Source organism: Pelodiscus sinensis, chromosome 15 (genome assembly GCF_052426305.1).
Source record: "Pelodiscus sinensis isolate ZL-2025 chromosome 15, ASM5242630v1, whole genome shotgun sequence".
Classification (NCBI taxonomy): Eukaryota; Metazoa; Chordata; order Testudines; family Trionychidae; genus Pelodiscus; species Pelodiscus sinensis.
This window is the reverse complement of record NC_143066.1, coordinates 39,545,136-39,572,475: the sequence shown is the minus strand read 5'-3', so window position 1 is coordinate 39,572,475 and position 27,340 is coordinate 39,545,136. Positions and strand designations below refer to the sequence as shown.

At 52.4% G+C, this 27,340-nt stretch overlaps 1 protein-coding gene across 3 annotated transcripts; it reads left to right on the top strand.

Moving 5' to 3' along the window:
- Positions 1-3,308: 3,308 nt before the first annotated feature.
- NOXO1 (NADPH oxidase organizer 1) lies at positions 3,309-27,126 on the top strand. Of its 3 annotated transcripts, XM_089769324.1 has the most exons (9): positions 3,309-13,592; positions 15,754-15,828; positions 20,106-20,186; positions 20,310-20,385; positions 21,115-21,295; positions 22,309-22,502; positions 23,688-23,801; positions 24,514-24,631; positions 26,020-27,126. In XM_089769324.1, the coding sequence occupies exons 1-9, from the start codon at positions 13,551-13,553 to the stop codon at positions 26,744-26,746; spliced, it is 1,608 nt and encodes a 535-aa protein (XP_089625450.1). In that variant the 5' UTR covers positions 3,309-13,550; the 3' UTR covers positions 26,747-27,126. The 3 variants fall into 3 exon arrangements, with proteins under 3 accessions (XP_089625450.1, XP_089625451.1, XP_006129345.3); XM_089769325.1 differs by lacking the exon at positions 15,754-15,828; XM_006129283.5 differs by lacking the exons at positions 3,309-13,592; positions 15,754-15,828 and adding an exon at positions 18,900-19,937.
- The last annotated feature ends 214 nt before the right edge of the window (positions 27,127-27,340 follow it).

Sequence of the window (27,340 nt, the reverse complement as noted above, 5' to 3'; positions counted from 1 at the left end):
AGTGGCTCTGGCCTGCTATGTCAGAAAGAGGGGCGCTCCAGCGCAGCCAGTGTAGCTCCCTTCTCTCCACCTGCCCCCATTTTCCCAGTTAACTGGTAGGTGTTTTACCAGTTAAACATACCATTTAATGGTTAACTGTTTATCTGTGATTTTACATCCCTAATCTTCCCCCATCTCCCCTTTACGTGAGCGCAGTTTTGTGCAGTAATTTGACACCAATGAGGAAATATACTTGTTACTATATTTCCTGGTTAAAATTTGGGTGATGCGGGTGAGTTTTATCAGTAGGCTTAGTTTTTGCTCTGGCGAGTAAGGTGTTATGCTTACTTGAAGAAGGGTGCCCAGAGGGGAATTTCCCAGAACGCTTTACAGTCCAGTATTACAGTAGTTAAACAAAGGGTAGGGCATGCCCAGAAGCCAAAGTGATCTCAGTAGTGCATAGTTAATATCCAATAGGGTTGCCTCTCTACTTCCTGGTCTTGGATTTCTTTTTTTACAGGAGTGGGACACAGGCTGCTTTAAAAACAAAAGGGGCTGAATTAGAGAGATGAACACAAGAAGAGGAAAATGTAGGAAAATTCTCCACTCAGGAAGCAAAAGCTTTGTACCACTCCAGGGGCCTCCTTCTGGTCGGTGTATAAATACGCCTGCACTCTAGTGCATCTGAACATCCAGACAAGCAAATCATCTCTCTCCCAGGAAGCCAGTTCTTTCATTGCCCTCCCCCTTTTAATATTAAAGAAGGCTTCTGGATTGGCCAAAGTGTCGAATCCCTGGTCAGAACTTTGGGACAGCCCGTGACGATGAAGTTTGCAAATGACACAACAATGGGGAGAGGGTTAATAATGGTGAGGACAACCGGTCAGTGACACAGTGATCAGCAACCCTTGGTAACCTGCATGCAAGCGAGTACACACTTTAATACAACTAAATGTGTCTGTTGAGGAAGAACAAATGAAGGCTGTATTTACTGAAAGGGGGACTTTCTCCTGGGGAGCAGCGACTATGAAATAGATTTGGGAGTGTGCAGATAATTAGCTAAACATAAGCTCCTGGTGCAACGCTGCAGCCAAAAAAGGATTCATGTGATCCCTGGGTGTATAAAGGGGAAACTCAAATAGGAGCAGAGAAGTAATTTTACCTTTGTATTTGGCGCTTGTTAAAATACTGTCCAAGTCTGGTGCCCGCACTTCAAGAAGGGAGTTGACAGAGGAATCAGTGAAGGGTCACACAATTAGAACATGTGCCCTTGTGAGCGAGCTCCTTGAGTGCATCTCTTTAGCGCAGAAGATTAGGGATGACCTGATTACCGTATGTAAGTACTTAGATGGGGAAGAGCTATACTGGGCTCTTTGATCTAGCAGAGAAAGGTCTAAACATGATCCAAGGCCTGGAGATTGAAGCTGGATAAATTCCGACTGGAAATAATAGGCAAACTTTTAACAGCCCAGCCATTAATCATTGAACAGTTTACCAATAGTCGCGGTGGATTCTGACATTTTCAGTCAAGACTGGATGCTTCCTAAAAGATTGGTCGAAGCATTAATTCGGGGCAGGCCTCTGGCTTGTGTTATGCAGGAGCTTGGACTAGACCAGTGTTTCCCAATTTTATTTGGCCACGGAACCCATTTAAACTCAAAATAATTTTGTGGAACCCCTAATAACAGTATTATATATGGAGCTGAAAAAGTAGACCACAAATAAGTAAGGATAATAATAAACAAATGCTAAACAAGGTCATGAGATCGACACAAATGAAAATTGTTTTCAATAAAATTCATAAATGCTTAATATTAATGATTATTTTTAAATAATAACGTTATTGTAATGGAATTTTCTCGTGGAACCCTTATTTTCACTTCTCGGAACCCCGGGGTTCCCCGGAACACCATTTGGTAAACACTGGACTAGACAATCACAACAGTCCCTTCTGGCCTGGGGAATAGTGCTAGAGATGCAGCCGTGTTAGTCTGGGGTAGCTGAAACAAAAGACAGAACTATGTAGCAAGATGGTTTATTAGGTGATGAGCTTTCGTGGTGATGATCTGAGGAAGTGGGTCTTGCCCATGAAAGCTCATCACCTAATAAACCATCTCGTTAGTCTTTAAAGTGCTACATACTTCTGTCTTTTGTTTCACCTTCTGGCCTGGGAATCTGTAAAAGAAGCAGCCAGATAAACCCATTGCGGATTTGACTTTGAGGCGAGTGCATTCTGGGCGGAATTCGGGTTGCTTTAGCCTTTGTTTCTCAACTAGCTCTGCAGGGGAGTGAGCATCCAATGGATGCACCTAGCACGTGAGTTCATACACCACCCCCTCCAGTCTCAGGGCTTTGATCTCAGGAGCTCTCCATAACTGGGGACAGGAGGCAGATTACTGCAAACTGAGGGCTCTTTGTTTGAAAAAAGAGTGTAGGGAGCATATTTCTTGGCGGCAATAATCAGATGGCTCCTATCTCTGCATTGTTGCCTCTTCCCCCCCCTCCTCCCCGCATTCTGTTATTACCCTAGCCTCTAATTTACCGCAGCTGGGTTTGATGAAGGCCTGTAACCATAAAACGCAGGGGACTTACCAACATTGAATTGTTTTTATCTAATTTATATCTGAAAGACAGGGCCTGTTGAACAGGCTTCTCTCTTCCTACCTGCTTGTTAATCTGTGCAAAAGGGGGGTAATAATGCTCAGGGCTGTGGTGAGACTTCATTAAGTAATTGCTATTATTATCTGTAAGACTTGGTTGCCACACGCTGTCTGGAGTGACTCACAGCTGTGAGTGCCGACCTTCGGACAGACTGTCAAAAAACAAGGGCAACCGCCCCCAGTGGGGTATGTTCTATCATTATTTCATCAAGCCAGTAACAAGTAACGATGTTAAAATGCATGTAATTGGCTAACCATGTCCTTGCTGAAAATTTCAGCAGTTACACGGTTGCATGCGGGGCGGCAGCTAGGGATGTTAAATATCGGTTAATTGAAGAGTGGGTTAACCACATGAATTCTTATTGGTTAGTCGACTATTTGATAATCCCTCAGGGAGGGGGTGGCAGCCAGTGCACTCCGGCTCCACTACCAAGGAGCCCCCTGCCACTTCATGCTGCTGCCTCTGTATCAGAGGCAGCAGCGCAGGGTGCCAGGTGGGAGCTGGTCTATGAAGGGAGCTAGTTTAAAAACCAGCTCTCCTTGCGGACTGGCTGCCTGCTGCCACCCCACACAGCTGTCTCTGATACAGAAGCAGCAGCACTGGGGAGGGCAACAGCCCCTGTCCAGGGCGGGCTGAGCTCCCAGATCCGGCATGAGCCAGAATTGAGCCGGGCTGCCTGCCTGGCTCCTAATACATTTTAAATGCAGAGCTGCAGCAGGGGTAGGTTCCATACCTGGCGCAAGCTAGGACTGAGCTGGACTGCTGGCCAGCCTGCTATAAAATTTACTGGCAAGAGGGCAGGAGGGGAAATGCGTATAGTCTATAGCACTAACCTATAAGCGTTTGCTTATCAGTTAATCAGTTAATTGACTACACTATTACATCTCCAGTGGCAGCCAGCTCCCTGGGAGCTGGTGCATGCCAGGAGCTGGCTTTTAAGCTGGCTCCTGCCATGCACTGGCTCCTACCTTCCACCCCATTCCCCGGGAGTTGACTGCTTCACCATGCTGCAGCCTCTGTACCAGATGATGAACTAGAGGCAGCAGCATGGGGCAGCCGCCGGTTCCCTGGGAGCTGGAGTGGAAGACACGTGTAACCGTTTGGGTAACCGATAAGCTCATGTTTATCAGTTACCCATTTAAATGACTTCATCTTTACCTCCCTAGTAAGTTGTTTGAACCCCTGGCTCACTATCCCAGTCTTATGGAATCATGCACAGTCCCCCTAGCCGACATCCTTGCTGGACTAAAGTGAAAAAAGTCACTTGAAATTCCAAATCACACCACCTCTGGTTGCTCCGAGTCTCAAGAGACCAGTCACTTCCCCCAGATCAACTGGTACTCCCGATCTTACACCAAAGACAAGGCTGGCCCCCAGTTCAATAGTAAACTAACTCCCGGTTTATTAGCTAAGAAAAAGAATGAGTCATTGAGAGGTTAAAGTAGGTAAAATCTATGTGAAGATGAATCACCATTTGCGACTCCAAATGGTTGCGGTGATGTAATAACGGTCAGATTCCCAAGAGTCTTTCTCGGCACCCAGATTATCCCTGGGGGTCTCCGCTTTGCATCTGGTGCACTTACTTGCCTGTTAGAATCCAAACCGTTCTTTGGATCTATTCTTAGATCTGCTTGCAGAAGACAAGCTGGCAGTTTCTCTCCTTACCTAGGCTTTTCCTTTGATGACGGTGGGGGAGGAATGCACTGTGAGTCTCTGACCTTATGTCATCATCCCAGTGGACATTTGCTTTGGAATTCGCGCCTTTTCCGATCCTGTCCTTCATTAGCATTCCACAGAGCTGCTTGGAGGGCTGGTGTGTTGCATAGTGACGGGGTATTGACAATGTACATGTTTGCTATTACGTTCTGACTGGACATGGGTACGTAAAACAATGTATGGAGCATCCCGTTCTTTTTAAACACCCTAAACATGAATTGCTTTGATCCTACTCTAATAACGGACAAGTGCATTAATGTGAAAACACCCTGACATGACCCAGTCTGCCAGTGTCAACCCCCAGGAGCTGTAGTTGTGGCCCAGGTAAAGCTGTCCTTGCCCATATGTAGGATACGCAGCTGCATTGGGTACCCAGAAATGTGGGGCCCTGCTAGGTCTTAATGTCCATCCACCTGCTCTTCCTACCCCTGGTCTGCAGCTCTGCTTCCTTGGAAGAGACAGTAATTAACTTGCACGTGACAAAGCTGGCCAGAGTCGTTAGCAGAACATGGAACCTGGGAAAGACCCATTCACGTGGTAATGAAGCCATTTAACAGGCATTTGCCCACCCCAGGTATGTCCTGTCAGTTTCTGAATTGACTGTATGAGTTGACAGGACCTCGACACTTGCTTTAAAACTCTTTTATTAGTGTGTTGCTGAAGATTATAAAATTCAAAAGGAGTCTTGTGACACTGTAAAAACAAACAGGTTTATTTGGGCATAAGCTTCTGTGTGTCAGAGCCACTTTGTCAGATGCATGGAGTGGAAACCACAGAGGCAGGGAAATAGATGTATCTAATGCACACTAACATATTAAAAGAAGGGAGTTGCTCTCACGTGTGGGGCCAGCCAGTTCTGCCAGGGTGGGGCTGGCTCACTCCCAACAGCTGATGGGAAGGTGTGAATACCAAAAGAAGGAAATTGCCTTTGTAGTGAGAGAACCATTCTATGTCCTTCTTTAGTCCTAATTTGATCATGTTAAATTTGCAAATGATTTGCAGCTCTCCTGCAGCTCTCTGTAGTCTGGTTTTGAAGCATTTTTGGTGAGAGGATAGCTGCTTTTAAATCTGTTCTCCTGTTTTGGAGGAGTTACCTTTCTTGGTGTCTGATTTGTGTCCATTTATCTTTGGTGCAGAGACTGGTTTGGTCAGGGTACATGGCAGAGGGGCATGGCTGGCATATGATGACACAGATCACGTTAGTAGATGTGCAGGAGGATGAGCCCCTGGTAGGGATGCAAAATCCTGTTTAACATTATGTTTAGCTGGTTAACCAATTAAAGGTGGATGGGGGGGCCCCTCCAGTCTGGCTGGGCTGGAGCGGTCCCCCCACCTGTCACGGCCAGGCTGGAGTGTCATTCCCCCCCATTGCCGCAGGCAAGGTCCAGCGGCGGGCAGGGAGTTGCTCCAGCTCCCATCGGTTAACCAGTTAACCATTCACATCCCTGACGCCTGATGGTGTATGGCTGGTGTGGTTAGATCGCTTGAATAGATGTGTGGCTAGAGTGGGCAACGGGGTTTGTTGCAGGGGTGTGGTTGCTGATGAGGATTTGCTGCAGGTTGGGGGCTGTCTGTAGGCGAGGGCTGGCCTGTCCCCCAAGGCCTGGGAGAGGGAGGAGTTGCTTGCCAGGGCAGGCTGCAGATTGTCAATGATGCACTGGAGGGGTTTGAGCTGGGGGCTGGAGGTGAAAGCCAGTGGTGGTCTGTTATTTTCCTTGTTGGACCTGTCCTGGGGTAGGTTTCTGGATACTCATCTTGCTCCGTCCGTCGGTTTCTTCACTTCCCCAGGAGGATATTTTTAGTTCTAAGAATGCTTGATACAGATCTGGTAGGTTTGTCTCTGTCTGAGGGATTGGAGCAGGTGTGGTTGTACCCCACTGATACTAAAAAACTGTCACCTCCTCCCAGGCTGTCATCAGGGGGAAAGGTGCCAGTTTACTAGTACTGTGTAGGGCCCCATAAATCTTAAGGGTGTCCTGGAGCCCAGGACTCCATTGTACAAACCCAGAACAAAGAGAAGTGCTGTCCCGCTTTACCTCCTGGGTGGAGGGTGTTATGAGAAAGCAAATGAGCCTGGCTACAGGCTACAAGACAGGGCATGAACCCTACTGTAATACTACTATTACCCCAGCAGAAAAGATGGCACCCCAAAAGAATACACAGGATCACATTTTCAAAAGCACTTGGGTGTAAGGCCTGTTGCCTTCCAGCCTAAGTCAGCCAGGTAGGCACTTTTGAAAATCCTCCCCAAGATTGCTAGGGTTTTAAAAATGCTTTCATCATTGGATACATGTCTCCAGCAGGGAACTATTGCATTCTTTTGAACAGGGATGGGGACCCTTTTTTGGGCTGCTGACAAGTGAGAAAAAAAAAAAAAAAAACCTCCTCACCAAGGCAGCCCTCCCACACCAGAGCCTTGAGGGGCCCAGGCTAGTAGATTTTGTGTGCTCCAGCCCTGCAGTGGGGCGGTATAGAGGCTGGAGCGCCAGCGCAGGCCCCCAAATGCTCGGGGACCAGATCCAGGCAACCCAGGGGCTGCATCCAACCCTCAGGCCTTAGGGTCCCCACCCTTGCTTTAGAATGACACAATCCCACCTACACAGAAATGATCATGGTCGTCTCGGTTCTATAGATGCAGAGCGAGTGAATCGGCTACAAAGGAGCTAACGAGACCTATAGATTTTTCTGGCGTCATTGCCAGCAAGGAAATGCAGCCAAAGTTATTGCACCAGAGGGAAAAAACCCTGTATATTGACATTGGTGGAATCATTGAATCATTGGTGGAAAATTAACATAGTAACATTTCTGTAAATATTTTATACAAGACACTCTCTATTCTATGGGGAAAAGGCTTTGTTAGCCCCTAACTTAACAGAGTCCTTGGCTGACAAGAGGCTACCTGCCACAACCTTGACCCCAGTGCCAATATGGGCCCTGCTGCATGTGAACCCACAAACTCGTTTTTGCCTAGCATACCCATTCGTCTCCTTTCAGAAAGGTCCACGGGCCAGCCGAGGCACAAGCACCACTTTGTTGCCTCCGGATAAAGGACACACCAGCTGCACCCCTGCACTTTAAATTGACTTTGTTAAACCAGTATGATTTGTGCGTGGAGCCGCCCGAGTCAGCTCGGGACCTGGCTTGTAATGATTTGTGCCCTGCTGCCTGTTTGTCACAAATCCCGTGACTTTAAAGCAGCTCTATAAAATCAGATGGGCAAGTTGCAACCGGAGGTTCTTTTACTCAAAATATTTCCTCCTGAATCTCCCCGTCTTTAGGCAACTCTCCCTGAGTTTAATGAGCATTTTTCTCCTTTGCGATAAAGCCAGGAGGCTAATCGGAAAGTTTGAATACGCTAATTAGGGCAAGAGGAACCAGTTTGGCTCCAAGTAAGAACTGGCTTGAATCTTAATCAGCAATGTACACCTGTTCAGCTTGGAAAAGTTTGATATAAGTTTTCTATAAAAGTTGACTCCAGCTCATCTGAAGAAGTGGGTTTTGCCCATGAAAGCTCATGATACTATATATATTTTTTTTAATATATTTTTGTTAGTCTCTAAAGTGCCACAGGACTACTCGTTTTTAAAAGTACAGCCTAACACAGTGAACACATCTGAAACTATAAGTTTTGTGTCTGCACTTCCCGTGAGGAAGGGCAGTTTAATTGGGTTCAAACATCACTTATTTAACAGGAGAACCGATCATAGAATCACAGCTGGTCAGGGTTGGAAGAGAAAGACAGCCCCCTGCTCAAAGCCAAACCGATCCCAACCCAATCATCCCAGCCAGGGCTTTGTGAAGCTGGGACTTAAAACCTCTGGGGATGGAGATTCCATCCCCTTCCTTGGGAACCCATCCCAGCGCTTCCCCACCCGCCTAGGGAAATGGTTTTTCCTAATCTCCAACCTAGACCTCCCCCACTGCAACTTGAGACCATTGATCTACCCCATCGCAGGGTCTGTATAATACATTCACGAATAAGGACCACCATCCTTGGAACTTCTCTGCACCCTTCCCTCCAAGGACTTCAAGGTACAAGACAAACTAATGAATGAATCCTCACAGCCCCTCCGGGGGTGGGTAAGCACTGTCCTCTCCATTTTACAGAAGGGGTGAATGGAACTAAAAGGCTTCTCTTCACTAGGAAATACGGGGGTGTATATGCCAGCAAATGCCAGGTAAAATCCTAACGAAGGCAGAATAGCTCGTAATTTCACATGTGCCAGTAAGTCAAGGTGAACCCCAGGGAGGAGGCTAGGCCAGCTTACAGATGAAAACTACAACTGCCTTGTCCGCAGCAGGATTTTACCAATGTTAGTGAACGTGAGGTCAGAACATACCTTCCTCCCTCGTGAAGATAAGACTTGAGTTATGCTGGCACGAATTCAGAGTTGCTGTTTACACTGATGCAACTGCAAATAGAATTTGCAAAGGAATGCACTGAATCTTAGGGCCCTGTCTCATTCAACATGGGATCCCTGCCCGAAGTGGGTCTGGCCCACGAAAGCTCATCACCTAATAAACCATCTTGTTAGTTTTAAAGTGCTACATACTTCTGTCTTTTGTTTCAGCTACACCAACACGGCTGCATCTCTATCATCATTCTATGTGCAGCATTCAAACCTCACTCCTGTTGCCTTCCCTCTTGACGGATCCCAGGGTGCTCCAGAAAACCTGTATCATGTGGCACTGCTGAAATGCAGCTGCTTCCGGAGTGGAGAGACAAGAAGCCGCAGCAAAAAGCATCGTGAAAGCTTATTTGGTTCCCCTCGAAGCTGCATTAGAAATTACAGCCATGAGCCCTCGAGACCGAGAGCGCTGTGCTGACCATTGTGTCTCCATGTCCTCAGCTCCAACACAAAATATGTCCTGCGCTGACATCCTATCAAACCCTTTGAAGTGTGGCCTTTGACCTCCTTTCCTTAGAACAAAGTAGAGGAATTTCTTCTGCAACAGGGCGACTTTCGTCACTATCGTAGCTGGAAATGGTGTTTCTAAATATGTCCCCTGCCCCTTGCATAACCTCTGACAAATGGACAGAGAAAGCACAACCCTTGGTAAAATGCGTGGGCTGCTCCCAAAGGGATGATGAGCCTGTTGCAATAGGCTGCTTGTTGAACAGGAGCCCTTAAGATATGTTTTAGCATCTAGGTGCATTGATTTCCCATCCCCACTGGACTTGGTTTCTGAATCCAGGGAACATAAAAGGAGTTAGCTCTGTTGCCACCTTTCCATCATGATGTACTTGCAGCTCATTCAGGTGGGAGCTTCTCAGGGGGCTGGTTAGAAGACATGTCTCCCTCATCCTCTTGAATCTTTCATTTCCTTCCCCTAATATTTCAGTGGGAAGTGTGACTTTGATCCAACAATCTCATAGCACTTAAATGTTATTGACCCCTCACATACCCCTTCCAGGGAAGGGTCAGGCAGTACCACCATTTATCAGATGAGAGCCGAGGCAGGGAGAATGTATTTACTCTATTTTAGGTGAGTTCTTATACCACCTTCCACATGTGCTTGAAGCACATTGGTCATAAATGGTTGGTTCTTTCTCACAGCCTCTCCCAAAGGGTGAGTTGAGTGTGCCGTGGACAGGGAGGATAAATATGTATCATTTAAAAAGATCAGATGTCTGTATTTTTTAATTTAGATAGACTTTTCTTTTGAAACAATAACCCCATTCAGATTTGAACTTGACAACCTGTTTAAGGGCCAGACTCTCTACATTTGTTCCGATTTTTAATTCTGTACAGAAAATGTTTAGCAGCATGCTTGCTTTCATGCTTTAAGGAAATTCTGACCGCTGAACAAATGGAAGTTAGTGGCTAAGGGTTCGTTGATGTGCAAAACCAGCTTTTGGCAGCAGTATTTTCTTCTGCAGGGGCAGAGAATATATTTTCTTCAATTTATTCAACTACTTCTATGACTAATTCTTTCATAGCTGAGACACTGATTAGGAGCTGACGAAGCAGGAAAGCTTGTTTTCTTACGTGTGAGAGGGTGAATTCTACTAGTTTTAAAATCTTGAAAGACATGGTGACCAGAACAACCAGATTGATTCATTGATTAATTAATTACTCATAATATTTCCTTTTGTTTGTTAAATCAGTTAGTTTTAAATGCCATCCATGTGTGAATACACTTTTTTATGTACTTAGCCTATAGTTTTCTGGCAGTTGTGCTTAATAAAAAGTTACAAATGCTGCATTGTAATGGAATTTTAATTTCCATCCAAACCGAGCAGGACACAACTCTCATGTAAAAAAGCAACACTCTAGTAAATAAGGAAAGCATCATTCATCATTTTTAACATGAAAAATAAGAATCTGACTAAATGCAAGGTAAGCGATAGAGTTGCTTAAATCAATATTTAGAGATGTGTTGTCCTGACTAACAAAAAACAAGCCCAGAAGTTAGAGCAAAGGCCCTAGTTAGCTGCAAATCAAGGTGTGTTAGTAGTTAGTGGGATGGTGCATGTGGTGCCCAGGACTGAAAGTCACATTCTTACCCCCTGAATCCAGCAAGAGATACACTTGTTGGGGTGTCAGGTCCCTTGCACCACCTGCCACTCAGGCACCTGTCTCTGGACTACACCAGCTCTGTTTTTGCCTTGCAAGTTAACAAGAGGGGCACCCCAGTCTTTGAGTCCCTTTTTAAGGTTTCCTCTGCGACATCCAGCCCCGGACACTGACTGCTCCGCAAAATCCCAGATCCTCTGCCTCCAAAGGAGCAGTGTGCCCTGGTTTGCTAGTTTTCCTTTCAGTCCCTTTCTCTGTGTGACATGCACCACTTGTTACAACGTGAGAGTAGGTTAATGTAAGAAAGGGTGGAGATTCCACTAGAAATGATCAGGAGGGAAACGAATAGAAAAACAAAATCATAAGAGGCAAATGAGGCCTTGTGCTTAATTATTCTCTTTTCTCTCTAATAAAGTAGCTCCCCCCCGCCACAGAGGTTCAGACTATTCTAGAGCTGGCTAGCTTCACAGCAGCCAGGATCCAAAGGTTCATGAAGCACCGCAAGGGGCCCTCTCAGTGAATGGATACCAAAGTGCTTCTCCCCGCTCGGTTATGCTGAAAGGATTGTAGCTAGTTACCTTGGAGAATTAGGCAATCGTGTTATCTGCTGGTGTGGTTATCCCAGTATAATCAGTATCTAATGGATAGATTTAAATTTAGGAATATGGGTATTAGAGGGGTCTAACATGTATTGGTAAAAATGTGCTAGTTATATCAGTAAGATGAGCCTGTAACGCAGGGTTTAGATACGCAGGTTGGTCATAGAAAGCCTCAGGCCTAAAGCAGGTTGTCGTGACTAGCTGACTGAGATAACCCGTATCAGTACCGTGTAAGCTTACAGTAAGAGATGTGTTAAGTACTGATGTTCTGGAAACGATGCAGCAATCGAATGGAAAATATGTTGCAAGGTGCCTGATAGCAACTTAAGGTCATGATAGAATCCCTCAGAATGCTCCTAGGGTAACTCATGGACCTAGACGTTAATGAGAATAAGGGGAGAGCCCGGGGGAACTGGGTAGAGATGTTAAAAAGTGTTTTTTTTTAAATGTGTAGCTGCTGAAATGTTCAGAGGTTCCACGTTTACACGCGGGTGGGAGGAGGCTGCTCTGCAGGAGCTGGTGAATGCGGGGAGCCAGCTTTTAAGCCAGCTTCCCACAAGCACCAGCTCTCGCAGAGACACCTGTTCCCCACTACCCCGTCCCTCCTCCCCACACTGCTGCCTCTGTATCAGAGGCAGGAGTGCAGTGGGGAGGGGCAGGCAGTTCCCCAGGAGCTGGTGCTCCTGGGAAGCCTGCTTAAAAAACAGCTCCCTGTGAGTATCTCCTGCCCTCCACTCCCCCCCCCTGCACTACTCTATGGGGGAGGGGGGGTAGCCTTGCATGTAACTGGATAAACCAGGGGTGGCAAAAGAGCCTCTATGGGCTGGATCCGGCCCGCCAAGTGGGTTGATCTGGCTCATGGCCACCCTGCCGCTCCTCCGTCCCCAGGCCAATCAAGACCTGAGGATGGGGGAAGCACGTGAAGTCTCCTCCCCCTTCCAGGGTGCACAGTGCTTAGAGTGAACTGCTGGCTGTGCTGACCAGCTGGCGGTTCACTGTAAGCACTGCGTGCCCTTGCAGGGCAGGGATAGGCGGCAAGAGACTTCTCGCACCCCCACGTCCCCGGGCCCTGGGGCTAGGGGGAGCACACAAAGTCTTCTCCCACCCTTCGGAACAGCTGGCGGTTCTCTCTAGGCACCGGGAGAGGGGCCAAGAGTTCATGCACTCTTCCTGCCCCCAGGCCAATCAGGGTCTGTGGGTGGGGGAACTCGGAAGTGTCCTGGCTCCGCCCCTTTTCCCTGAGGCCCTGCCCCATCCAGGGCAGCCCCACTTAAAAAATGTGAGACGTGGCCCCCCCTTCTAAAATTATTGCCCACCCTATCACATCCCTAGAACGGGGCACCCCTAGCCATCCCAGACTGCAATTTCTTGCAGTGCTTTCACCTAGCCGAGAGGCTGGTGGGGGACAAACCAGTTTATATGCTAGAACAGCTATCACAGGGAATTCTGTGTTGGCCTGATTTGACCAGTAACACCAGATCGGGGAGCAGAGTGGCTGACACACGGTAACCCATCCCAGCACTGAGTGTCCTTTCTGGGGGGAGGAAGGGGGAGGGGAAAGGAGGGATCCTCAAGGCCCTTATAAAGAGTTGCTAAGTGGCTAGCCCCACCACTGCAATCCAGCTGTGCCTGGAGGGCACGGGGAACTGCTCCCGGGGTGAGCAGCACGGCAGGAGACACACACGTGCATTCTGAAGGCGGCAAACCTTTGAGTGGGATTCAGACAGCCACAGAGAAATTCACTATTCCCTGCCACAGCTGATGGAGTTAGAGGAAATCAGATACATTCCCAGCGTTCTCTGCCAGATGCTGGCAAAACCTCTCCTCCCAGCCTACAGGAAAGGTTCCCTTTCCTACCCTTGGCCCTCGTTAACAATACGCTTTTAGTCAGCTCCAGGGTTGTTTCTTTCTTTTTCTTTGCTGTTCAGAAGGGCTCCTCTCTGGAGTCACAAGAGTCTAAAACGATTCCTTTGTTCTCCTTAGGCAGCTGGGTTTTTCATTACGGGTGCTGATGTGGCCTGTCTGAGCACCGACAACTCCCAAGAGCTGCAGAGGGCCAGGTGTGACCCAGAAGGCGATGCTGGACTGGAATTCAGCTGCCCTAGCGAGCACATTCCAGGTCTGAGCCCCACCCTGGCTTTGCCCGGAGGAGGTGTCCGCGCTGTTCTCTCATGGAAGCGGAGCCTGCCTCTGGGGTGTCTCCAGGCTGCGGGTCTGGGAGCCTGGTCTTTTCTGGGGAGCTTGAAGCAGGGCAGAGTAATGCCAGGAGCAAGCTGCTCTTGTGTGCGCCACGGTGCTGGGTCCTGCCGTGAGGGCAGGGGACTGCACTCGATGACCTCGCGAGGTCCCTTCCAGTCCTAGGGTTCTCTGTGGAGCCCCACAATCAGACAGCTTATTGCACAGCTTGGATCTGAATCTAACGCAAGCTGAATAAATACCGACGGGATGGTTCATCCTCTTTCTGGGGTAGCTACAGGAGGCTCCTTGCAGGTTGCTGGGAGGAACTGACGTCAATGGACTGGTTTGAGTAGGTGGAGAGTCTGACCCTGAGCATCCTTGTGCCTCTTTGTTCTGCGGCCCCACTTTCAGCTGCTCTGGGCTGGCAAAGATCTGAGCTAGATCCTCCTCCCCCAAGTCTGTTTTGTGCATTGGTGTAATGTCACTGACTTCACTGAGTTACTCCTCGTTCACGCCAACGTGAAAGGAGAACATAAGAACGGCCATATTGGGTCAGACCAAACGTCCATCTAGCCCCGTATCCTGTCTGCCGACAGTGGCCAAGGCCAGATGCCCCAAAACGAGGGAACACAACAGGGAATCTTCACTCATCCCTCTGTCACCCATTTCCAGACAGAGGCTAGGGACACCATTCCTAACCATCCTGGCAAATAGCCATTGAGGGACCTAACCTCCATGAATCTCTCTAGCTCTCTTTTGAACCCCGTTAAAGTCCTAGTCTTCACAATATCCTCTGGCAAGGAGTTCCACAGGTTGACAGTGTGCTGAGTGAAGAAAAACTTCCTTTGGTTTGTTTTCAACTTGTTGCCTATTGATTTCATTTGGTGACCCCTAGTTCTTATATTGTGGGAATAAGTAAATCACTTTTCCTTATTCACTTTTTCCACACCAGTCATGATTTTATAGACCTCTCTCATATCCTCCTATGATATGAGAAGCAGGCCCTTCCAGATCACCTGCCTGGGACATGCTACAAATGACAGCGAGGCAGGCGAGTGGTTAAATGAAGTGTGAACTCAAGCACCGGACTAGGAGTCAGGGGATACAGGTTTTGTACTTGGCTCTAACACAGACACCCTATGTGGCCTCGGTCCTGTTCCTGAATTGCACCATGCCTCAGTTTCCCTTGTGTAGAAAGGGAATAATAGCCTAGTCTCCTTCCAATTGGTTGTCTTGGCTCTCTGTACTGTGAGCTCTTTGGGGCAGGGGCTTGCCATGTGTTTGCACAGCGGGGCCTTGATTTAGCAGAGGCCTCAAGGCATGATGGCAATGCACAAAAGTGCAGCTGATTGAAAAGGGCGAGAGTCCCTCACATCGGCAGGCTCGGGACGCCCTGGCGTGGTCGGGGGGACAAGTGGCTTCCCGAGGCTGGGTAGGGGGCTGAAAATGTGCAAAGGGAATGCTGCTAGCAGCAAGATCAATGGGGTGTGGAGCATGCTTTCCCCACAAAGGGGTGGCCGCTTCATTGCCACCCCTCCGCTGCCCTCCTCTCCCGTTGTCTGGGCACAATGGCCTCCCAGGGCTCTCTCATTGTTAGACTCTGTGGGAGCTGATACCTCGAGGTGTCTGGGGAGGATGGGCCAGGCCCGGACTGGGGCAGTGGAGGACCAATGGGAAGAGCACGGCGAGGAAAGGGATACAGTGTTCTCTGGCCAGACTCCCCCTCTCCCCTTGTTCCTCTCCTGGAGTCGCTGGTCCTGCCCAGAGCTCCCTCGGGCCTGGCACGTCACTGTTCCTTGTGCCAACTCCTCAGCCATGGCAGCCTGCGGCAGCCCCTAGAATGACCCTGGGGTTTCTGGGCCGGCAGCCTGAGCTCTCAGATGCCATGCCAGCCCGGGCAGCTGCGGGCACTACCCCCTTTGCAGGGCAGGCTGCTGGCTCTGTGCAGCAGGGAGGCAGAGAGGGGCTGGAGCCAAGCCCCACGCTCTGTCCTCCCTCCCCTCCCGCCGTCTGCACACCCAGACCAGGCCCAGAACAGCCTGAGGGAATGAGGGAGCCGCTCCTGGCCAGTCTCAGCTATGAGGATGTGTCTCTGCTTCCAGGAAAACCACAGGGCTGGTCCAGGCACGCAGCCCTGGAGGAGAGATGATGCCGGGGGCTCTCTGCAGAGAAAGGGGGTGAGTCGAGGGGGAAAAGCTGCTCCATAGGCATCATTCCGGCACCCCCAGGGGAGCATGGCGAGCTAGCGGGTGGGAGGTGACATAGCCTGGCCCGCCTGCCCAAGCCGGAGCCCTCTGGGCGTGGCCACGGGTCACCCCGTGAGGGAGTGCTGCCAGTTGCGGCCTGCCCGTCCCGCCAGCTCTGCACCGGACCTCACTGGGAGGTGCCGTCCGTCCTCTTTTATAGGGGGCAGTGCTGGGTTTGCTACTCTGCCCTCCATTGAGACGGAAGAGGGCGCCTTTATGGCCTCCGTGTCGCTCTTGAGAGCAGAGGTGAAAGGAAGCTCGTGCGCCCCGGTGCGGCGCTCCGGCAAGAAGCAGCAAGCTGCCCAGGTGCTCAGCAGCAGCTACTCCCAGCCGGGCTCCCAGGTCTTTCCTGCAGGTGCCTTGCTAAGCAGCAGGTAGCCAGGCAGGTGAAAGGGGCTGGCTGGGGGTGTGCTCCCCTGTCCGGGAGTGCCCCTTGCTCCTTGTCTCCCTCCCCGGGAGGGCGGGGGGCTGCAGCGGTTCGTCCTCTTCCCGACTCTCAGGGAGCATGGGGCAGTGCTCAGCTTGGGCCTGCCTCTCCCAGCTGCCGAGGGGAGGCCAGAGGAGCATGCAGCAGGCTGTGCACTTTCCCCTCCCTCCCTGAGAGCCAGAGGAAGAAGAGCAGCAGCGACCTGGTGTGGGCGGCTGCAGTTCCCCCCCTCGCCCTCTCAAAATGCCCCTTTGCCCCGCCCTGACTCCTGAACCCCCACAACTCCCTGCGCTGGGCTCTTCTGCACAAAATGCAACTGTCCTGTATTATCGAGGTACCTCAATGGCCGCCCTATTCCACTGGGTCTCCACTCGGTGGAGGAGGACTTGGCCGAACCACGTCAATCCCGGCAATTCCACCTGTTCTCTCTTTCTCCAGCCATCCCTGTTCTGCTCCCCGGGGCTACACTGAGAGCCTGGCCTCCCGTGGGAGCAGGAGCAAGGGGGATCTTTGCACAGAGGAAAATCCACCGTCTCATGGCTGGGTTTAGGAAATTCCACAGGCCTGGGGCATAACACGGGAGGAGGGCGGGGAAGCGCGTCCGCCTCCGGCGTTCACTCTGGTGTGCAGAACCAGCCAAACTCTGTGTGCCTGACGTTGGATCGGGAAAGAGGTGTGAGCCCGGGCCAAGCACTCAGCCAGCTCCGAGCCCGAGGCAGGTTAGGGCTCAGTAAATCCTGCAAGGCCAGGCTTCGGAGCTGTAACTACCTCGGGGCTGCAGAGGCGGCGGGGACATAGGTCACCTCTTGTAATAACCGCTCTGCTGCTCGGATTCCTGTTGCCCTGCTCTGCCCTTCAGGTGCCTCAGACAACACCGAGTCCCCCCAGAAGCCCCTCCTCTGCAGGGCGGTGGGTGCCTGAGGGAGCAGGGGTGAGTTATGGGGCATTTTACCTCTGACTCACCAGCTCTGTACGGGCCCAGGGTGGCGGAGGCTGCGTATCACTTCTCTCCTGTGGGTGGCCGCTGGCGCTCTGGTGTCTGGTCACGGCTTGCCGAATGGGCGATTACCTCACGAACCACCGGGAAGTGACAGTCACCCTCCTGGGGCTAGCCGTGTGCCTGGCCCCGCTCGGGGCTCTCCGCTGCCCTCCTTTGGGTGTTCGACCTCTCGCCTGTTCCTGGCCCCGCTCTGGGCTCTCCGCTGCCCTCCTTTGGGTGTTCAGCCTCTCGCCTGTTCCTGGCCCCGCTCTGGGCTCTCCGCTGCCCTCCTTTGGGTGTTCAGCCTCTCGCCTGTTCCTGGCCCCGCTCTGGGCTCTCCGCTGCCCTCCTTTGGGTGTTCAGCCTCTCGCCTGTTCCTGGCCCCGCTCTGGGCTCTCCGCTGCCCTCCTTTGGGTGTTCAACCTCTTGCCTGTTCCTGGCCCCGCTCTGGGCTCTCCGCTGCCCTCCAGGTGTTCCTGGCCCCGCTCTGGGCTCTCCGCTGCCCTCCTTTGGGTGTTCAACCTCTTGCCTGTTCCTGGCCCCGCTCTGGGCTCTCCGCTGCCCTCCAGGTGTTCCTGGCCCCGCTCTGGGCTCTCCGCTGCCCTCCAGGTGTTCCTGGCCCCGCTCTGGGCTCTCCGCTGCCCTCCTTTGGGTGTTCGACCTCTTGCCTGTTCCTGGCCCTGCTCTGGGCTCTCCGCTGCCCTCCTTTGGGTGTTCAGCCTCTCGCCTGTTCCTGGCCCTGCTCTGGGCTCTCCGCTGCCCTCCAGGTGTTCCTGGCCCCGCTCTGGGCTCTCCGCTGCCCTCCTTTGGGTGTTCAGCCTCTCGCCTGTTCCTGGCCCTGCTCTGGGCTCTCCGCTGCCCTCCAGGTGTTCCTGGCCCCGCTCTGGGCTCTCCGCTGCCCTCCTTTGGGTGTTCGACCTCTTGCCTGTTCCTGGCCCTGCTCTGGGCTCTCCGCTGCCCTCCGGGTGTTCCTGGCCCCGCTCGGGGCTCTCCGCTGCCCTCCTTTGGGTGTTTGACCTCTCACCTGTTCCTGGCCCCGCTCTGGGCTCTCCGCTGTGCTCCTTTGGGTGTTTGGCCTCGCGCCTGTTCCTGGCCCTGCGTGGGGTCTTGCCCTTCTTTCATTGTTAGCCCGGCAGCCACGGGCACTTCCTTGTGGAGAACCGCCATGTATCACCCTCAGCTCCCTCCTTTGGGAACCTGAGGTCAGCCACTGCCCTGACACCAAGCGTAGCTTAGGCAGAAGGTGAACCACCAAGTCAGCTGCAAATGCCAGGGAACCAGACTCGGCCCCGTTGGGCTCTGGCCAGGCGTGAACATCTTTCCTGGTTAGAAAGTACCTCCTGGGCTCTGTAGTCAGGCCCTCAGTATTAGGCCTTGCTCAGCCCGAAGGTGACGAGGGCTTTGGTTCAACACCGGCCAAGGGAAGAACCCCACCTGCTGAAACTCCAGGGCTAGTTCCTGGCGGGCCCGGGGTTTCCTCGGCCCTGGTGAGTGTAAGGGATCTGGGAGCAGAGTACCGCGCGAGATGGCGTGACTGCAGGCACAGCGCCGACAGGCGGAACCGAACCTGGGCCCTCCGGAACTTAGTGCCTGAGCTCAGGCTGTAGAGCAGACTCCTTCTCTCTCTGTGTACGTGCTTTCGGCGCCGCTGCCTGGGATGGGGAACCACACTCAGTAGGGGCGCGGGCTACACAGGCAGCTCCTGTAATGGGCCAGGTGTGGAACCTCTGCCGGCCCCTCTCCCTAGGTCAAGCCTGAGACACTGGTGTGTGTGTAGGAAGGCTGCCCAGCCTCCGGCCTATCACCATCCAAGAAAGGTGGGTGAGGTAATATCAGTCACTGGACCAATTTCTGGGGGTGAAAGAGACATGATCTCCAGGCAGCACCTCAAAAGTTTCTCTCTTCCATCCACAGAAGTTGGTCTATAGCCGATATTCCCTCACCCCAGCACTGACGCAGCTACCACCCTGCAAATTATACCCAGCCCTGGCAATAACCTCCTCCAGCCCTCTGTGTCTAAATACCCCTGATGTGTGTCCCCGGGCACCATATGCCCCCCATGCAGGGAGCAAGTACCAGTTGCCCTTCTGCCTTCCCAGGGCCACTTTCCCTTGGCCACCTGTTCGAATTCTCCAGTCAGTCTGGTCTGTGTCCCAAAGAAGCCCTGGACTTGTCGCCCAGGTATACGACGTCCAGCTCACCCCAAGGGCTGCCTTGCTCTCTGTCAGTCCGCAATGAGCTAGGCAATGTTGCGGAACCTTTCCCCACCGTGAGCGACTCCACGTGCCAATCTCAGCAGCCCCTTGTCCTGGCTTCTCATGGGAGAGCCCCTCGATGCCGTCAGTTGAGAGGCATGTCAGAATTGGCAGATCTTGGAATTTCTGGACCTCGTACATTTCTGGGTGGAGCAGGAAACAAAAAATGGGTTGTTTAGTTAAGTCTGACTGGCCGGAGCAGCCTGGGCCCCTCCCTCCTGCTCCTGAATATTTAGTCTGTGGAAGGCAGGTGCCGTAGCAGACTACAGGTTGGAGCCAGCGTGCAGGGAGACAGTGTCAGCCTGCAGGAGAGATGAGCTGCAGCCGGTACCCTGTTGACGTGAAAGCTGTTGGCTTGATGCAGTGCAAAAAAAAGAAGGTACTTTGACCCGCGTCTCTTTCCCGTGCATATATCCACCGCTGCAAATTAGGAAACTTCAGAGCTTTTTCATTTGGGTTTGCACTTCGGCTTGCCCACAACAAAGTTGCGATCACAAAGTTATCAGCTGGGACAGGAAGACTCTAACTTTATCTTCCTCTCTTTCAGAAGTACATGATGGCCGTGTCCTGGTCCGATCGAAACAACGTTCTCATCTACAGGACTTTTGAAGAGTTTAAGAAATTCCATGTAAGTTACCAGCTCCCCGGAGATGCTTTCCAAACCGGTGTTAATTTGTTGCTGCCGTTACTAGGAGGTGGGAACACCATACTCATTCTTTTCCTCTCCTTTCCTGCTCTTTTGGTCACTCAGAAAGTACTGAAGAGAAAATTCCCCATCGAAGGCGGCTTACTGAAGAAATCTGATCGGAGCATTCCAAAGTTTAAAGGTAAGCAAGGGGATTTAACAAATGGGAGAGAGGCAGCGCAGACCAACAAAAATGACTGGAGGGACTAGAGGGAAGGCAACTGTCAAGGAAAGAAGACTAGAGGTCTGTCACTGGTCCTGATTTACACCAGGGCACATCTACACAGCGGGGCAAAAGCTGAAATCAACTACATAACTTCAGCAGCGTCAATTGCGTAGCTTAAGTTGAACTAGCTTATTTCGGCTTGTGGCGCTGGCTACACAGCAGGAAGTCGGAGAAAGAGCACTCCTCCTCTGACTTCCCTGACTCCTCATACCATGAGGGTTACAGGAGTCAGAGTAAGTAATCCTCCAGCTCGCGGTTATTTCGACATTGTCAGAATAACGGCTTGTAGTGTAAACGCTGACTGTGTTACTCCAAAATAACACTGCTGTGTAGACGTATCTAGTGTTGGGTTAAAAAAGGAATGCCATGGGTTTGTTTCCAGTTCAAATACTGATCCAAGCTCTTTGCAACACGATACAGTGCAGCTTCCATATACGATCAAAGGCAAAAGTTAGGCTTGCGACAAAATAGCACAAGGCATAGAAAATGATGAGACACAGAAATATGTAGCCGTTGATCCTAGTTCTATATGTGAAGTACTCAGGTGGGAGTCAGAGATGTGTAGACAGAAGGTAATGTGTACCAGGCAGCACCACGTTATAATCAGTATTTTGCTAATGGTGGTTTGCTTCTGTCACATCAAAGATGCAAAACTGATGCAGAGAAAGAACAGGAATTCGAGCAGGTCGCTGGAGAGATTGAAACTGCTGGAGACTTACTCCCAGGAACTGCTGAAAACAGATGCAAAAATCTCGCAGGGCGAAGATGTGATCCAGTTTTTCAAAGCGCAAACCCAAGACTTAGACCCTTCTTTTTCAGAAAACAGGTACGGACTAACTGCATTTTCCTGGCTTCACACATTTCTGCTTCAGAAACAGGGGGAGGGAAATTTCAATATTAAAATATGGAGGATTTTTTTTCCTGGAAAATGTTTTCCATTTTGTTACCTACCCTGAACGAATTAGAAATGCAGGACTGAAGTGCCAAAGAATGATAAAAACACTGATAAGCTTCCCCTAGCTCTTCCTCCTGTTCTCCTTGTGTCTCAATCCCTTTCTCTCTCCCCCCCCCATTCTCTCACTCACTTTTGCAGGACACCTTGCATTTTCTTGCTGTTGTTGGTTTCACTCAGACCATGGGTGCAACAGAGCAGAAATTAGAAATGGGCGAGTAGTTTCCTTGGGAATAACGTCTATCAGCAACACACTAGCTGCTTCCCTGCCTGTTCATTCTGTACAAGCAACTGCTTTTCAAACCTTAAGGACTGGCTTGTGTAAAAGGATGGGGGAGGGGAGTCAGTTGGCAAACAGCAAAACAATAATTATGGCCATTCTAAAAACGAAGCTGTTTTTATTTTACATGAAAGCCCGCTTGGAGGCAAAGCAAATGTCAGGGGTTTCATGATTTAATACCAACTACCAGTGTGTAGCCCTCTCCGATTCTTACCATTCAGCAGGGTCATTGCAAAACCCTGCAAAGTGGAAATGCAGATCTTGCTGAGAGCGTGGGCTAAGTGGGAAGGGAAGGAGCCAGGGACTTCTGAGATTTATTTCCAACTCTGCCACTTTTTCACTGGGTGACTGAGCAAATCTCTCTAACTCTGTGCCTCTGTATCTCACCCATGAAGTGCCATAAAAACCACTTTTTCTGGAGAGGAGAGCGATGGTTGGGAATGTTTGCTAAGTGCTTTGAGATGTTATAGACTTAAATGATGCCTGCCCCTTGTCCTGATCTTCTGCATAGGGGTGAATTTCCCCCACCGCCTATTCCCCAGATGAATCCTAAATACAGGCTGCCCCCCGGCTTCAAAACAGACCCATATCAAACTTTACTTTCCAGCATTATAATTATGCCGTCAGAACTGGGCGATGGAAAGAAAGAACAGCCCAAGCAGCAGACCCCCTCTATTACTCAGCCAGTGGTCTCGCAAAGCTACCGCTGCATTGAAGACTACGAAACCAAAGACACCAAGAACAGACCCTTCAGCGTTGTCAAGGAGGAGGTTGTCGAAGTGTTAATCAAGGATGTGACAGGTAGATCTTGTGTGGACAGGTCATTTTCTTGTTTGGAGTATGAATTGGAGTGAGTTTTAGACTGGCGGGATGTGTGTGTGTGTGTGTACACACATACACTGAATGCTATAACTTACCTTGTTTAGAGTAGGGTTTTCCAGCTGGTGGAGCAAGAAGTGTGAGTCTCAGGATTCCAGGTTTCTATTCCTAACCTTGCAGGTCCGTGAGCTGGGGGCTCAGGAATCCTGACCCCCAACTCACCCCCATTCACAATGGCAGGCATTAGGCAACTTCACTATGGGGCTCAATCTTTGATAAATGGATGTTGGAGGGCAGGGACAGGGTCCAGAGTGACCTAGACAGAGTAGAGGATTGGGCCAAAAGAAATCTGATGAGGTTCAACAAGGACAAGTGTAGAGTCCTGCCCTTGGGACGGAAGAATCCCAAGCATTGTTACAGGCTGGGGACTGAATGGCTAAGTAGCAGCTCGGCAGAAAAGGACCTGGGGATTCCAGTGGATGAGAAGCTGGATGTGAGTCAAGAGGGTGCAATTGTAGCCAAGCAGGCGCATCAGGAGGAGCATTGCCAGCAGATCCAGAGAAGTGATTATTCCCCTTTATTCGGCTCTGGGGAAGCCACATCTGGAGTATTGTGTCCAGTTCTGGGCCCCCCACTACAGAAAGGACGTGGACACGTTGGAGAGGGTCCAGCAGAGGGCAACCAAAATGCTGAGGGGGCTGGAGCAGATGACAATGAGGAGAGGCTGAGGGATTTGGGCTTCTTTAGTCTGCAGAAGAGAAGAGTGAGGGGGCATTTGAGAGCAGCCTTCAATTTCCTGAAGGGGGGTTCCAAAGAGGCTGTTCTCAGTGGGGACAGGTGACAGAACAAGGAGCCACGGTCTCAAGTTACAGTGGGGGAAGGTCTAGGTTGGATATTAGGAAGAATGATTTCCCTAGGCGGGTGGGGAAGCACTGGGATGGTTCCCTAGGGAGGGGGTGGAATCTCCATCCCTAGAGGTTTTTACGTCCTGGTTTGACCAAGCCCTGGCTGGGATGATTGAGCTGGGGCTGGCTCTGCTTTGGACAGGGGGCCGGACTCGATGACTCCTGAGGTCTCTGCCCGCTCTGGGATTCTATGGGAAACACTTTGCCAGCTGAGCCCATGTGCAGCGCCCTGTGTGATTCCCAGCTACTGTGTTTGCTGCAGGGTGGTGGCTGGTGGAGAACAAGGACCAGCAAATCGCCTGGTTCCCAGCTCCGTACCTGCAGGAGGGCGGCACAGGGGAGGAGAGTCCGCAGGCCAGAGAACTGGACGAGGAAGGTGAGTCTGGGCTGTGGCCTTGAGCTTTCCAGGCCTGCTGTTGGCTCAGGCCTACGCTGACGTTTCTCCCCTAAACGCAGGCCCTGCCGAAGGGCACAGACTGAAACCCAACCGCACCTCCGAGAGCTGGGGGCTAACAGGGCTGGGACGCGGTTGGCCTGGGTTCCAGCCCCGGCCAGTCGTTGTCTGACCTTGGCAAGTTGTGTAGGGGGTGTCGTCGGGGTGAAGATCACACGCGCCTGTTGTCATTGCGAGTGGCCCTGAGACCAGCATTCCCTCTGGTGCGCTTTTGTCCATGACGCTCCCCCCGGGTGTCAGTCGGTCACTTGCATGGACCCCCGGCTGGTAATGGGACTCGGGGCCACGTCCAGCACTTGGAAGCCGGTCTAACACCCTTACAACTGCCTGGATCGTGAGAAGACGTGGTCCCCGTGAGCCTCCCTGCCTCAGTTCCTCCATCTCCGTTATCCTGACCCCCCACAAGGGGCCTCGCGGGGCTCAGTTCGCTAATGGGCCAGAGGGCCAGTCTGAAGGGATGCTTCGACATTGGGCCGGCCCGTCTGCCCACAGTGAACGGCTCCTCCGGCTTGTACGTTTTGTGGCCCAGATGGCGGGCAGGCCGGAGGGTGTTCCCACCTCTCTTGCTCCCATGCTCTGCCCAGGCATCTCTCTTGCCTGCAAAGCACAAAGGAGCCCTCCCTCTTGTCCGCAGGCAGCCTGTATTACGCCGTGCGGGCCTACGAGGCTCAGAAGGCGGACGAGCTCTCTGTGAACGTCGGGGTGGTGGTGGAGGTGCTGGAGACGTCTGACAACGGCTGGTGGCGGATCGGGTAAGGAGAGTCTCTTGGCAGGAGCCTTTCCCCTTCCCTTGTGTCCGATACCCAGGCATGGGCTGGAATCTCTCGGGCGGCGGGGGATTGTCCAGGGAATGCAGGGCCGTGCTTGGGGCGTGGGCCAGGACCCCTGCCGAGTGCTGCTCTGGGGGAGAGCGCCTCTTTCCGGGAGAATTCTGCATGCAGCTTCCAGGGTGACATTCATCTTCCCCCGCCTCTAAGTAGGGATGTAAGCAACTAGTCAACCACCCATGTGCTTGTCAGGTAGCTCTCAGAGAGAGCTCATTCCCCTTCTGACTCGACTAGCTGCTGTTCCCTCCCCCACCCCCCCACTGCCGCTAGCAGAGAAAGGCAGCAAGGGGGGAGCAGGAGCCGGTGCTGCGGGGAGCCGGCTTAGAAGCCAGTTCCCCCCAGCACTGTGGAGGGGCAGGGACACAGCGGGGAACTGGCAGGGCTTCTGCCTTTGAAATGTAGCAAGAACAGGGGTCTTGTATATTTCAAGAGCAAAGCGCAGGGAGCATGGGGCCAGCAGGGGACTCAACCAATCTGGGGGGGGCTCTAGCACATTTCAGAAGCAGGGAGCGCAGGGCCAGTGGGGGGCTACTTGAGTGCCCCCCCAGCCCCGTGCTCCCCACGGCGCTTCCACCTTTGGAATGTAGCATGAGCTACAGGGCTCTTGCTACATTTAGCAGGTGAAGGCGCCCTTATTGACTCATCAAATAGTCAATGCAAAGTGCATCGACTATTCGATTAGTTGATTAACCTAAATGTAACATCCTTACGTCTAGCCCTTGAGAGAAGGCTGTGTGGGGGACCAATCTGAGACGGTCATGGAATTCACACCTGAGCCTCCGCCCCCTGCCTAGCTGAGCCCCAGGACCTGTGTGGGCCTCTCTGTGCCTGTCCACTCAAAGCTGGCCTGGATCCACCACCCCAGCAGCTTGCAGGGTCCCTCCTCAGGACAGCCACCCTCCACGGGCACTGCTCTACACTTCCCATGAGTCTCTCTGCCACCCTTGGCTTTGGTGTCCCCAGTTCTGGGCTTGCTCATCTTCAACAGCAGCCCCCCAAAGTTCAGTCCCAGTCTGGCTACTGGTAGCTGGTGCCCACTGGCTGCATATCCCAGGTCTATCCGTGGGTGGAATACATTTTGTTCTGTGCACGGAGGAATGTGCGGATGTGCACCACCAATAGAAACACACGCTGCTGGCTGTGGGCGCTCTGCTGATCAGCTGGGTGGCATCGGAATCTCCGCTGGGCGGCTGCCCAAGCGTTCAGCTCACAGGGAACCCTGGACTGGAGTGTGTGGCAGCCCCCTATCTCCTCCGAGCAGGCAGGAAGCTGCTCTTATGCTCACGCGTGGCTTTCCCCTTCCTTTCCCACAGGTACAATGAGCGCACTGGCTACATCCCCTCCATGTTCCTCCAGCCGTACAGGAACCCGCACAGCAAGTTCCAAATGATTGTGAACGCCGGCCTCTGCGTCTCCACCCCGAACCTGCTGCAGGCGGCCGGCCCCGCCCACGGGAGCTCCCCGCCCCCACGCAAGACGCAGGCCGGGGCTGCGCCTCAGACGTGCGTGGCCAGCGAGAGGCCTGCCAAGAGCAGGGAGCCTTTGAGCAGGAGGAGATCGAGCTCTCTGAGCAGCCCGCTGCCTGGGACGGAGAGCGGAGCCGGCTCCAGCCTCGCGTGGGAGCTGGACAGTTCGTCCGTTAGTTCGGGGAGCGAACGCGGCTTCAAGCAGGCGTGGAAGCCGGGCTCCTCGGGGTCTCTGCCTGGAGCCAACCAGGCTGGAGCTGGCTCCCTGCAGGCCAGTGAAGGCAGCAAAGCTCCTCGGCTCACCAGCAAAGACAGGAACGATTCTGGCTTTGAGGAGTCTCCAAGCGGCTCCGATTCTTTCCTTCCCAGCCCCGATGCCGCGGCCAGCGTCCCCAAGGTGCCCGCGCGGCCCGCGGTCCATGAAATCCTCCAGAAATGCAGCACCGTGACCAAGAGAGTCGTGCAAAGGGCCGTGCTCAGGCCCAGCCTGCACGAGTCCTCCCCTTCCCTCCGCCCTGCAGGGGAAACGGGCGCCCAGCCGCCGGAGGCTCTAGCACACGCCCCCCTCCGGTGAGACCCAATGTCGCCCTGAGCCGAAGCGGCTGCCGTTCCTAACCTTCGCCTCGCTCAGCCAGAGCGGGCGGCGGGCAGAGGGTCAGCGCTTGGGCCTGTCGCGTGCGGAGGTGACGGGCTCCATCCAAGATGCAGCGTTCGTAGGGTTATGGGCACAGCCTTGGACCCTGGGGCATTTCCTCAGCGGCTGTGGCTTGGCAGAGCTCCCTGGGCGACCGAGAGACTTCCTAATGGGAATGAGTAACCGGGACCCGCTCGGATACACCGCTAAGGCTTTGCAGCAGCTCGACGAATTCCCGTTTCCTTTGCCTGGGGAGAAAGCTGCGGGCACGATGCCAACGTCTGTGAGCAGGCAGGGAAATAAAGGCCACGAAGCACCAACTTCCTCTTTCGCGGCTCTCTAGGGATTGTATCTGCCTCCCCAGGGCCCCAGCTACTCTCCCCACGTAGTGATTTGCAGATCTCCCTCACCACGCCCGCGCTGTTCCAGCCCCCCAGCTAGGCCTGTCTCTGGTCTCTCCTGTCGCATCTCCTGCTGTTGCGGTCAGCTCAGCACAGCACCGCCAGCGCTGAACTGCCCCTGTCCCTTGCGCCT

Bases quoted from the DNA above. Each gene is read 5' to 3' on its own strand.
- NOXO1 (XM_089769324.1), top strand. From the start codon at position 13,551: ATGCTGGACTGGAATTCAGCTGCCCTAGCGAGCACATTCCAG. The intron at 21,296-22,308 runs GTACGGACTAAC...TTTACTTTCCAG, and splicing joins CCTTCTTTTTCAGAAAACAG to CATTATAATTATGCCGTCAG. The intron at 22,503-23,687 runs GTAGATCTTGTG...TGTTTGCTGCAG, and splicing joins GTTAATCAAGGATGTGACAG to GGTGGTGGCTGGTGGAGAAC.